This window comes from Anticarsia gemmatalis, chromosome 9 (assembly GCF_050436995.1).
Source record: "Anticarsia gemmatalis isolate Benzon Research Colony breed Stoneville strain chromosome 9, ilAntGemm2 primary, whole genome shotgun sequence".
NCBI classification, from domain to species: domain Eukaryota; kingdom Metazoa; phylum Arthropoda; class Insecta; order Lepidoptera; family Erebidae; genus Anticarsia; species Anticarsia gemmatalis.
Window position 1 is genome coordinate 4,323,854 of NC_134753.1, and position 13,119 is coordinate 4,336,972.

Below are 13,119 nucleotides of genomic sequence, written 5' to 3' on the forward strand. Positions count from 1 at the left end.
GTAAACGATTTTCAGGTTCCGTTGGAAATTTGTTACTGCGAGTGACTGCGAGGTCTATAGCGCTCAGATTCTTCGATCGGAGTCAACAGAGTTCCTTTGCACTATGCAGGCCTACGTTCGAGCGTTCTATGTTTTCGACTACAGCAAGACTGTGTATGTGTAAGTATATGTTGCGGTTCTTTTTACATAAAAAGAGGATAGGTAGGTCGCTGAAAAGCCTAAAATATAATTCTTACTCTGCGCAACTGGACTGTGTAAATTATTAGGTAGGAAATAGATATGAACAAAAAGAAAAAGGAATGAAACCAAACATACTCAGTGATATTTTTTATTATGACTAGAGGTTTTTTAAGTTACAAAACAATTGATATTTCCATAATGATTACTCACAAAATAATTTCAACGGACTATTTATGTTCGCAGATATTTTGGTCTGATATGTATAAAATGAAAACCTCGAATTTCACATTAACATTATAGGTCAAATCTATATATTTACATATTTATTTTTATAATTTAGTGTTTCCTTCACTGTTAAGTAGGCACACGGAAGTAGGTTATACTAGTTCGTGTATTAAACTAAACATTATACTTAGTGAATGTTTACGTCTAAATAGTTACAATAATTTACAATTACATTCATAAACGGTGTTAAGATATAAATATTTTAATAAATATTGAGATCCTGGTTACGTTAATCTCATTGTGTTGGCGGATAACTGTTCAATACTTACAAATCAGACATGTATTTAGGAACTGATGCGAGTACAGTTAAGCGATTTATATTATTAACTAATCTCGGACAAAAATGTGATCGGTTTGTGTAAAACCTATTATAGAGCGTTAAGTGACGAAATACCTATGTAACCTATTTTGTTATGAGTCAAAGTGGTTGAGTGTATGCATGGTTGAAGCTTTTAAAACATGTCAGAGAGAACTAACAAACTGTTCGTTTGCTAATATATGCAATACTTTTGCCTTGAAAGAAATATTTTAACTATTATTCCGCATTAAGCCTTGTAGTGTCAAAGTACACAATTTCCGTTTAGAAATGTTCACACTTACTTTTTATAATTATAATATCGTATATTTACAGTTTAGGATAAGACTTTCGTTAAAACCGAACATTTGCAGTCAATACAATCCAATAAGTAGTAACAACCTTCAGTATAATGTAGGTACTTAATTAAATATTAACAGAAGTAAATTTTATTGAGAAATTGAGAAAAATATCTTATATTAACTCTAGTATATTTATATAAATTTTGTTATCGTGATTGGTATTTTACAAAGTTTGTACTGTAACACAACTTGAGAGATGCTCACTGTTTGTACAATATTCATTGTTAGGGATTTATTTTTCCAAAATATTGATATGTATGATATGCATAGTTATGTATAAATGCGAAACAATGTTGAGTGAGAGGGCCGTCACATTGTTACAGTTCAGCTCGCCACTCCCAACATAACACAACAAAATGAACATTTAGAACAACAACAATAGCTAATGAATGCTATCAATATTCACTATTACTGTCTCAAATGCCCTTTATTTCATTTTCAAATAAATTACCAAATTCATTTATACCTATTTACAGTGTTCTATAAGCTAAACACTTAATCTAAAGTAGTCTAGTACATTGTAAGCTTGTAAAAATTGCACACATCGCTTTGGTATACGTAAGTACATAACTACATATTTACATTAGAACGACATCGTTAAGTTTATTGCCCGAAGTTTCGTAACGAACGTTTACAACTAAGTATGGATCCACATAGTGCGTGCGCATCCTGTCGCACCGCGAGTCTCCGCCGAACTCCTCAAGTTCACTCCACACGTGACGGTAGGGCACGCAACCTCACAGATTCTACGGAAATCAAGTCAATCTCTTACTTTCTACATCACTAGTGCTTTAGAGGCCGCTTAAACATAATCCGTTAAGAAGACGATCACAGCGTGTCAAATTCCTCCGGGAGAGGAATAGGTTGCGTCACCTACGTTGGTGTAGACGGGAACGTGGTTCAGTCGAACCAGTCCCACAGGTGCCTGTAGAGCGGGTGCTCGGTCGGCTGTGGCGGCGGCGAGTGGTGCGCGGGCGGCGACTAGGAGGCGCGCAGCGGCGGCGGCGAGCGCGGGTCGTCGCGGCCGCGTGCCTCGTCTCAGAGCACGCGGTCCGACACGCCCACGCCCGCCGCGTACTGGCACGCGGCCAGCGGCGCCGAGCCCGCGCGCGACACCGGCGACACGGCGCCGTACCCGCCGCTGAAGCCTGACGAGTGCTGCTTCGCCTTCAGCCGCAGAGACGCTATCGATGAAGACATGGCCGTGCACGGCTCAGCCCTGTACATGCTGTAGGGGTTAGGTGGAGCGGTGTATGGGCAAGGCGCCACGCCGCCGCCAGCCGACCCGGCCACTGCCATGCCGCCGCCTCCAACGCCGCCCATGGATGTCGCTGTGTTGAAACAGTTCACTGATCCTTGGTGGTGGCTGGCCGGAACTACACCACCCAAGGGATTTACCGGCCATGGAAAACTCTTCGTGCCGAGTGGACTCGGAACTTTAGCAGCCCAGTTATTGTAGGGGTACGATGAGTAAAGCGCGTCAGTGTCGGGAAATGGCTGCATCAGGCCATTAAACTGCGTGCTAAAACCGTTCTTGAAGTCCGCTGCAGCGGCCGCTGCTGCGTTCATTGCGTTTCTTTCGCGTTTCCGCCATTTCGCTCTTCGGTTTTTAAACCATACCTGCAAAAAAAAAGAATGTTAATTTACGACCAGCATTAAGCTCCAACCGAATATAGATAGGTATTTTGAGTGCTTCTTCGTGCTTACTACTGAGATGAAGTCGACACTTTGCCTTTCGGTGGTTTCAATAAGCAATTTAAGTGCTTAAAATAATCCCCGTGGCAAAACTTACTTTAAACTTAAATATTTTTTCCCTTTCAGCAAGAAAAGGGACACGATTGCAGATAGGTAAATGGAGTGGCCGGTAATTTGACGGCGAATATACAAGTTTTAACGAGATTCAGAATGTGGACGCGACTTGCGTTGCGTAGTTATCAACTTTACTCATTACAAAGTTGACAGAGCGACTGTGCGCGGTATTCTCGCCACGTAGCGGCGGCGGTGGCGGCGCCCCGCCCGGCGCCCGCCGCAGCCAACGACCCGTCTAATTGCGGCCGCGAAATGAAGATAAACGAGCGTCGCGATTGGGCGGGACGGCGAGCCGCCACTCGCCGCGACTTGATCGAGCCGCAATAAATGAGCGGCTACTAGGACATCACCGCGGAGGAGCCTCCGCACTAGCCCGCGCGCTCACTCGATGTTGTTATTTAGGAGGAGTGGCGGTGATAAGTCGCCGTGAGCGCAGATAACGCGCGCGCTGATGTATGGCGCGCGTCCGTCACCGGCGATCGATCGCGCCGACGACACCTCCGCGATAAATTGCGCAATCCACGTAGCGACTGCAATAAATATTGTGCCGCCGGCGGTATTTGTCTCACTCACAGTGGCGGGTTCACCCAGCCGAAACGGTAAATAATACCCTCTTTCCTCGGTTAAGTGAACATAAACGGTCGTTTCCACCCCATATACAATCGTTTATTTTTCGAAACATAAATTTCACAAATTCGCATGAGCGCATGTTTCGTACACAAGATGATTCAGGTAGACCGCGCTTTATGTCCACATGCCTAGATTTACGTGAAAGTACAAACTTTACGGAACCGGAATTTATTAAATCCCGATTCATGTAATTCTATAGCCATTTAAAACAATCGATTTACTCCCTTTCCATTACGAAAACAAGAAGCTTTACACATCCGCTATTTCCCATTCAAACCGCGAACAAACGGGTGAAAATAACTCCGCAGAAACATCGGGGGTGTTCAATAATGACGTCGGAATGATATTTATTTAGGTGCACATATGTGGAAATAATTTCCATTATTTGAATAGCGGCGGACAGCGAGCGAACGAACGCGGCGGGGCGCATGAGACCGGAGGAGGGTCGCGATATTGCGACGCGGGGCTAATCCTTTAAATATATTATTGCAGAATGGTGACCGCCCGCGCCCTCCGTCACCCGGCAAGGAGACACCCCGACACTTTTTAATGCTTCCGAAATCGATACTAATGCGTGTTTGCTTTAATTTACCCAGTATGCCGGTTGTTTGCAGCGACAACGTCCAATACTTCACACAAAAGATTACTGTAAATTCTGAATTACAATAACGTAAGCCCGTTGAAATTAAACTATTATTGATCCAGCCGATAGACATTTTTTATACTCAATAACTACCTGTTAAGGAATGCAATCAAGTGACCCGTACATCGATAACAACAAGAATCTCACACAATAAAGCAGTACAGTTGAATACAAATGTGTACATTACCCGAGTCCTTATTATAGCTTTTATGGCTAGATCGGATTCGATACAAATACGATAATGTGATTCTTACGTATCTAAGTGGTATTTATTGTATTGCATGACTAACGCTTAAGTCTACCAACGATTTAGGAGCTGAATAGAGGTTTTTTATGCAGTACTTTCTAAAACAAAGTGAAAATGTTGTTAAAAATGCAAAATATAATGTTAAACGTAAATCTCAAAGCTACGAATAGATATAGAGGATAGACTGGTTAGCCGGTTATCAAGTTATCATGCGGGACGTGGCGCATGTTCGGCAAGATTAATGTGAGCCTCCTGACACGCACACACGACTACCTACTGACAAACGCCTTCAACGGACCATACGCTATAGGCCTATGTAAGCAAAATTATTCAAATCTCCTAATTAAGTATTCGTAGCACTTGCTACGAGTGCTACGAAGTAACAGAATGATTAATAATTTTCCTGTTTCCCGGAAAAATGTTGCCATTAATGGATAAAAATAGCTATCAAGCATTTTAAAATTAAAAAAAGATAATGTATTAAAGGTAAACTGCATTAACTAAGTAGTTTACGACAAGTTAGCGACACATAACAGTGGGTATTCAGTATCGAAGTTTAAATGTCTCTTCTAAGAAATACTATCCTAATTGACAAACATATTTAAGAAAAAAGGAATCCAATTTTCTACCTTAATATAATAACTATCCCCACAGATTTAATATTAACACTGGCTGAATAAATTACGAACGTTCCGAATTCATTAGGTTACTAGTAGTGATGAATGATGAGGCACCCCACCACAAGTAATGAAGTTATTTTACGGTCAGCAGGACCACAGGGTCGCTAAATTGCCTTAAATTTAAATTAAACTGGAATCACAGTTTTATTAGTGTCATCAATCAAACAACGGTTTATCCGACAGAATGGCCATAGTTTACGAACATAGGATTATAGTTCTTATAGTAGTAGAGAGTAGAACTAGTATAGCGTGCTTGATCAGGATGGAGACTATTCCAAAGTCAAATAAACACGCGCTCACATAAATGGATATAGCATAATAAACTCGGGATTGACGCGTGTTTCACTCAGGGTTGCCAAACTATTGGATATTTAGAATCAATATGAAACTATCAATAGTTAACTTTTAAATAATAACAGTTTGATTTTTATGAGGATGAGCTAAGATTTTGGAAATTTAGACAGATTATTCATATATCTGAGGTTCTAGCCTATACAATTTATAACTGATAATCACATAAAGATGTCTAGAGTTACATTTGGTCAAGTATTCGAATCTAAGCGTATGTGTCAACTATAGATCTGACTTGAAACCAGTTTCCACAAAAGCAGTGCTTCGTCAGAGCTAACTCACTGACTTAATGCCGGAGGTAGGAAATCCGCTGCTAATCTGTGGTGACCAGTCGCTGACGCCCCTGACTACGAGTATATTATTAAATGCACCCTACTGAGCGAAATGGCAGTAGCTTCTGCGTTATGGATACCACTCTAACAATAGTAAAACCACAAAATAACTATCATTTGCATAATTATTTCACGCTTTATAAATGTAGGAACGTAATGGATATGTGGCTGAGTTGGTCAGTGCAAAGTTTAACTTACCGCTAGAAGAAGTAGAGTTAGATAACTACACTAGCATTGGCTTATAATATGCAAATAATTGATTTAACTAACTTATATTAAAATTAATTTCGTCCGGAAATTCCTAAATGCGGAGTATGATAACGCTAATTAGACTTGTAACTGCTGTAACTATGCTTTCAAAATGCTAGAAAATAAGTCATACTTTTCAGAACTATTTGCTTGTCACAAACTGGCATAGAGAACGTGAAATTAGATTAAAATAAAATGGATGCCAGTATTTAGCTATTTGCTTTAATTTTCAGCGTGATAATAGTATTTTAAGCAGACTCTACAATAGTATTGTTACCACAAATAACAATCAGTAAGACAGTTATTGTAATTGACTTTTCTGTGTTCAGTAAATAGAGATTACTAAAGTTGATTTGGCGCATACCCGACAGTTATATAACCACAGCATCTGACAATAACGCGATTTGAGCCTCCATTCATTGATATAAATTCCATACTAACGCATGCAAAGTCCGCGGGATCACAACACTATACCGTAAGCCTATCAAAACATAATCGGGATAACTCATTGGACATCTAGTATGCAGTGCGCTCAACTCGGCTTGACTTACGATGTGCAATAATAAACTCTAAAACATCACAGACAAAGTAAACTTTCCTGGAATACGATTTCTTGGCAGAAATATCTCGAGTGAAATAAATTTTGTAATTGAAATGCGCTAATACCGTATCTCTTGTTTACTGAAACAAATTCTTCGTGTAAGATTATTACGTAGACTACCGGTTGGGAACGGGCCAGCCGTGATTAGAACATGACAATGTTATGCCATCAAAAACATTCTGTAAAAACCTCAAGTCTCGCCGTAAAAAGTGGTGAGATCAATATAATACCAAGTCGATTAATCTATTTAGTCTCTACTTAAAGGACCTTCTGTCTTAAGTTATTACGTATGTTATTATCATGCCAATTAAAAAAAGATACCTTTAAAACAAATAGACCGACCTGGCCATCGCATGATTTAATTATTACTATGTATCACACTACACAGCACGACGAGAAGTTAATGCTCCTGAAATGTTAATGGCGAATTTGTGTTTTCTTGCGATGACCAAGTCGATCTATTTGTTTTAAAGGTATCTTTTTTTAATTGGCATGATAATAACATACGTAATAACTTAAGACAGAAGGTCCTTTAAGTAGAGACTAAATAGATTAATCGACTTGGTATTATATTGATCTCACCACTTTTTACGGCGAGACTTGAGGTTTTTACAGAATGTTTTTGATGGCATCTCACTTCTTTTTGTAGAGCGAACATAAGTCCGATTTGTATGGAAAGACGTTTTTTTTCATAATTCAACATATTTTCCTATGGGAATGTTGTTCAGTTTCATGGGCTAAACACCCTTATCCACCCTATACCCCCTCCCGTTATGCTTCATATAGTAGGTACCTATTTACACCTATTTATTTTATTTTCTACCGTAATAATAATTTATTAACTGCAAATGTAACATTGTAATCTTATACATTTATATGGGATTACAAAGTTATTGTTGCAGTTCGTGTATTTAGAAAACTGGACCGAAATTAGAAAATATAAGAATTTTCCCATGATTAAGACACTAAACCCTATTTGTATTCTAAATTTTAAGCTTCTAAGTCTGCTAGAAGTACCTTAGACTTTTGATGATCGGTGAGTCAGTGAGTCAGTGAGTCAGTGAATCAGTGAGTGACAAAATTCAAAATTTTAACAAGTTGTCATTCTTAAACTACTGGTTCAAATTGGCTGAAATTTTAAATATACCGTGTTTATACAATGACTAATTGGTTGCTGAAAATCCAGGCTTCTTGTTTTATCCACAACGAAATTATAGGGGTGTCAAAAATAGCCCGAATTGCTTCGAGAAAAGGATGTTACGGCCGTGCCGCTTTTTTTTTGCTCGACTTGCGGGGGCACTTCCGTGCCCCCAGATTTAATAATTTAATTATAGGAACATTTGTTTGTATTGTAAATGTCAATATTGATGCAACGTTTCGAGGAATTAACAATGACACGACGGGTTGTTCAGTGTCTAGCGATTAATTTCCCGTGCATGAGTAATATTAGATTCTATATTTATAAACAAGCGTTAGGCTTGACATTATTCTAATAGGAAATTTATTCCTACACTGCTTTTCTAACTTTCTTTTTATTTTACTTAAGCAATCGAACAGTTTCACTATTTCAAAATATCGTTACAATAGTTCTCAGCGAAAACGAAAAGCTAACAGTGGCACTGTAACACAGTTTAGAGTTCTTGCACGCGTGGCTAGTGTGTAAAAACAAGGTAAATCTCGCTAAACTGTTTGCATGCAACGACAGGCGACAGGGACGTGCACTAAAAGCTTCGCAAAAACAGGCCAGAGCCGGTCCGAGTGGCCTTTTTCACGTAAAATAAATAATGTTCCGTGCCGCCCGCCCTGTCGACGAACGTGTTTGATACACGCCTTTTTTACACATACTCTGATGTACTATCGAACCAACTGAATCATGACCCATTTTGCCGATAATTCGCTTGACACCGTCAAAACAGTAAGAATTTCGTCTCTATCGTCAAAGTTGCACTTAGGACATTTTAAACATGCATACGACTGTGTAATGATACATCTACGACTACAGACAACGTTGACCTTTGTTATTACAGTACGTAGATACGTTTTCGATAAATCACTCTTAATTTGAATGTAGAATGTAAATAGTCTAAACTCTTTTCACTACGAAAAAACCTATTTGTGTCAAATATCAAATAGCACGTCATTTAGAAATCTGTGAAACGATTAGGGTAACCATTATAGTCATTGCCCATCATACCGTGATTGCCAATGTTAAGGAATAATACGTTTATTTTAATTTCTAAAGTAACTAGTTCAAATTAATTGCGATATAGGTATGTTACTTTTAGAATATTGGTACGGTAACATTTTTAATTTATAGAACTCATGTCCGACGTTTGTCCGACAGGTGTGTAGTTCGAAAAGAAAAAGTTGCAATATTTGTTAAGGATAACACATTTGAATTAACAGTATTCGCTAGAATTTCTGGTTTTTAAGTGTTTAATATTGAATTAGTATAAAGTTATTGAAACAAAGGACTGATGTTCTTTTAGAGAGAATATTTAAGTTGCGTTTATGATAGAGTTTATGTCAATGTTTTACTAAATATAGATACTATTGACCAAAATTGTGTATCAATTCCTTAACCGGGTAATAACTATGCTGGTTACCCTATATTATTTTGATTTTTATAGTTACATTATTTCCTATAATGGCCGAATAAACCATGCCCTGAGTGGGTATCGAACCCACTCCTGACGCGTCGCAGTCGTAACATCAACCCACTACACCACGGAGCCTGTTGAAAACGGTAGCAAAGCATTATTGTATTGGCGGACAAAGATTTGTCGCAATAATGACAGATAACAAATTCATTACCAAGGAAACGAAGGTTCAAGCGAATTTCGACCTACGTGTATATAGACGCGTTTTAGAAAATGAGCACATGGTGGGTCATGATTCAGATTGTTCGATAGTACTATACTAAAATGTTGTCACATCTTACCACATTGAACCAACATGATTGTTTAATAAATAACGTTTTTAAACAGGTGTTTTCTTATTTATCGAGGTTTAAAATACGAATATTACATTTTTGAAATCGATTAATATAATTTAAGAGAAAAAATAAACTTGTGATGAGTTTCACTGAAGCTTAATGCGTTCAATAAATCTTTGAGTGAAAACATATTCAGTGATTGAATTATTGCGGGAAATACCTTCCATATTCTAGAACTACAATATTCAAGAAATATTGTTTCGAACAACAGTATTCTCTCAATAAATCAGACACAACTTGTTTTACTTGCAAACATGACTGTATTCTAGTATTCATTTTATTTTGTAAGACTGTTCTCTCAATAACAAAATGTATCAATAGTAAAATTATCTACTTGTGTCTAATAGATGGATGGAGTAATTCGACGTCACGCAACACGATATTGGGGCGGTATTCTCGTCAAATGAAATGTGTCAAGTGCTGTTTCACGGACGATTGCCGACGATGCGGGCCGTGCCGGTTCTCAGAAGGGAAAACTGCTGGTGGGCGGTTTTATATTTACAAATTGCAACAAAAAATATAGCCAAATGAGTAAATGTTGTTTATTTTTCGGTTCTATAATTTATTTCTTGTTTTGTGGGAATAGTTGACTTTCCTTCGACGATTGCGTAAAAAGCAGAATTTAGTTTAAAATGTGTGTACTTCGTTAAAAATTAGTTCCTTGAACCAGCACGAATACATCTTTAATGTTAAAAAAATGAATTAAGCTGTTTCTAACACCTAGCTATTTTTTACTATGTTTTGCGAGTAAATGAACATAGTAATAACATTTCCGCATGTGTCTTTCAAATTTATTTGTATAGATTTTATAATCTCACATATCAAAACACATTGCTTAGCTAAAACATCAAAGATTCAGAACGTTTAAAATAACATTTTAAACAGAATACATAGTCTGATTTGACAAATATAATTCGCCAGGAACTGCGTTGTAAAGAAAACATGGAGATTAACATATCATATTTTACGAACGCTAATTGAGTCAATACGCAGGCAATGACCCTAATGAGTTGGTAACAAAAATAATGTTCAACGATTTATATGCGCGCGCGCGCACAGATTTATTGGACGGGAGCGGCGCGGCGGCGCGCAGCGGACGAGCGCACGCTAATCCCCGCCAGGGCTGACAGAATTAGAATATTGTATTTAGGTGCAATAATTAATTAATGCAAATAAACTTATTATATCAAATTATACGATCGTATGAAACAAATTAATTATATTATAAATTCAATGTTCATGATTATGACGGATATGCATACAAAAAATTATAAAGTAGTAAAAATGTATACGCATTGAATGTGCGTGATAAACTATCTGTGCGGTTACTTTGCTGTCTAACTGACAATATGTACTATGAATACATATGTTAGAACTCACAGCTGCGTGGAATCAATCAAATGCTAAACGTACTTTTGACAGATGCAATCTGTAAGCATTCCTCACAGCCCTACGTCTCATACAAATGGGAATGTTTTGAAGAACACACGCGGCTGATCCGGCGCAGTACTCGACGCACAGACTGAAACGAATACCTAACACTTGAGGCACGCCTCACTCCTCATAAAGTATCGATTTACACGTATCTGCATGTGATAACCCAGTAATTAATTGCCCAACGGTGTATTTGTGGCGGAATAACATCTTACTGTACATTCATATAACATGTGATTGACTTTTTATTCGTTCACACTTGAAATGTAAAAAAAATAATAGCGTTCTCCACTCTACTAGAAAAAGCAGTTAATGTGGGCAATAAATAGTTAACTTAATTAATGTTGCCATTAGTCATAAATTAGTACTTAACCTCCTAAGTAATAACGACTCTACAATTTTAAATGCCCTTCAACCCCTTTATAATCTCTGTCTTATATTAATAATCAAACTATTACATTTTAGCTACAATTTACGAACCCCTAAATGAATCATAATGTTAGTAAGACTGAGCACCCGTATAATTGATGACAAACGACACTTGCCAAATTCTTTAAGATTTTCTCTGATGGCTATGTGAAATGAAAAAAGATGCGGTAATTTATCACCCTTGTTTCATTTAAAACTGTATTTATCACATCATCTCGTTACTCGTTAAAAATACATATACAATTTTATTCAAAGTTACAAGATGACATTGGAGGCAGATTAGGATCAAATACTTTTTTACTGAATTCCACTGATAGACTGTGTACTACTGTTGTACACGAATCCAAAGAATTCACCCAATACACATGTTCTAAAGATTAACAAAACCCACTGGTGCACATGCCAAAGAAACCGTAAACTATTCTATGAATTCAGTACAAGCTAAATACTACTAACTCGGTTGCAACCGCAGAATCTCTAACAGGGGCCTTCCAAAACTATTGACAGTGAGTGTGGATGCGATCAGACTTAAGCCAGGGATTATGAAGAGACCGAAATAGACGCATCAAATCCTCGTGGATTAAGGGATTCCGTGTTCCGTCGGACGGCACGGCACAAAAATACCGAAGGCGCGCCGGATGCGACGATTAGCCTAAACATCTAGCTCGTTAATATTGTAATGCACTCGTGACTGTCACCTTGTGTACGACATAAAAAGTGCACAGGCATGTGATTGATTTTGTGACATTTGTCGAAGGTGTCACAGTATTATACCGTCACTATAATGATATACACATAATCGAAATGTATTACTGAAATAATTTGTCATCAAAAATGTAAAGAAATTGATGCTTACCCTAACTCTAGCTTCGGTAAGGTTTGTCCACATCGCAATCTCTTCACGTGTGGACATATCAGGGTAGCGATTCCTGGCGAACGTTGCTTCGAGCTCCTGCAGCTGTTGGCTGGTGAAATGCGTTCGTTGGCGACGTTGTCTCTTGTTCTTCTTGTCGCCCTTGTCATCCATGGAGGGCTCGTCCGGACCAACGCCGGGGGTCGTTGACTCCGTCTTTATCGTCGGTTCCGACGTTAAGGGACGATTGCCTGAAGAGATAGAGCGAATTAGTTTCTAAGTTTAGTTACTCGGGATAACTTTTACGACGACGCATGACTTTGCCTAAAGTTTTGTGTTTAGTACAGAACTTTGACGACATGTAGCCGTTAGTGCCTGTCGCTGGAGGACTAAATATATACGAAATAAGTATCTGCTGTTAACAAATAGTTTTAATAGCTCAGTAGAGTCAAACATTTATAAAGAAAAAATATCAAGTAAATCATAGCCTGGGCGCCGCACAAGTTGTAAAAGTCAGACCAACAAGGAAAATGGATTATCAGCAATTTTATGTTCGACAATTTGTATGTTAAATAATCTGCTACAATGTGTACCGGCGATAAATTATCAGTGTAATAGTACTAACATCAAATTATAGATACGAGTCAGACGCTAGACTTTATTAGCGCGCATTTATTACCTTCACTCGTGACTTTGTTAGCATTTAGCTTTCGTTGAGTTTTGACATTATATAATTATTTCCAT

General features: G+C 38.2%; 1 protein-coding gene across 1 annotated transcript in view; it reads right to left on the minus strand.

Annotated features, from left to right (window-relative positions):
• Positions 1–314: 314 nt before the first annotated feature.
• Positions 315–13,119, minus strand: part of Ptx1 (pituitary homeobox homolog Ptx1) — a 42,297-nt gene continuing 29,492 nt past the window's right edge. Inside the window, exons 4-5 of the mRNA XM_076118513.1 lie at positions 12,379–12,626; positions 315–2,742 (exon numbers count right to left, since the gene is read on the minus strand). Of these exons, the coding sequence (XP_075974628.1) occupies positions 2,161–2,742; positions 12,379–12,626 (830 nt within the window). The 3' untranslated portion in view covers positions 315–2,160. The remainder of the gene's footprint in view (positions 2,743–12,378; positions 12,627–13,119) is intronic.